Source organism: Penaeus monodon, chromosome 33 (assembly GCF_015228065.2).
Source record: "Penaeus monodon isolate SGIC_2016 chromosome 33, NSTDA_Pmon_1, whole genome shotgun sequence".
In the NCBI taxonomy this organism is placed as follows: Eukaryota; Metazoa; Arthropoda; class Malacostraca; order Decapoda; family Penaeidae; genus Penaeus; species Penaeus monodon.
The window spans coordinates 30,997,285-30,997,876 of record NC_051418.1 but is presented as its reverse complement, the minus strand read 5'-3'; the positions used below and the strand labels follow the sequence as shown (position 1 = coordinate 30,997,876).

At 40.7% G+C, this 592-nt stretch overlaps 1 protein-coding gene across 2 annotated transcripts in view; it reads left to right on the top strand.

Moving 5' to 3' along the window:
• The window catches only part of LOC119594373 (breast cancer type 2 susceptibility protein homolog), a gene marked incomplete at its 3' end in the record, with an annotated part of 20,050 nt that overhangs the window by 13,743 nt on the left and 5,715 nt on the right, over positions 1-592 (top strand). Inside the window, 2 exon segments of one of the 2 annotated variants that reach the window (XM_037943432.1) lie at positions 105-216; positions 446-567. In XM_037943432.1, coding sequence (XP_037799360.1) covers positions 105-216; positions 446-567 — 234 coding nt within the window. 2 annotated transcript variants of the gene reach the window in all.

The following is a 592-nucleotide window of genomic DNA, read 5'->3' as shown; positions in this document are numbered from 1 at the left end:
ATATTTTAAAAGGACTGTATAATGATGTATGTCTACTAGATATAAAATATATTTGAATGGATGTACCAGCCCAATTTCTATAATAATTATTTGGGGTTTGGCAGAAGACTCCAGAGACCACTCATGGAGGAGATGGAGTGGCAGAGACAAGACCTCGCAGTCCATATGTTGCTTCGGAAACTATTCTGGAACTCACAGATGGATGGTACAGCATTGGTAGGTTCTCCATCTAGTCTTGCAATAGGGATACAGAATCCTTCTCAGAAATAAGAGTGTGGGAACAAGCCTTGGGGTATTTTCAGTGTTTATGAGCTGGAAGTAGAAAACAATTGTTTTGTTGTAACAAATGTGATGGTGATTGACACAACAACATAAGAGTTTTGGTGGATACTTAGTCTGACAGCCCCCCAAAAATAAACATTCTCCAGATAAAATTTGCTTGCAGATGCACTGACTGACACAGCATTATCAAGATTTGTTTTGGAGGAGAAAGTGAAGATAGGGACCAAGCTGTTAATCCATGGAGCAGAGATGGCCAAGCACTCTTCACCTTGTCACCCACTGCAGGTTTGGGACGCCTGTAGTTTTTGCA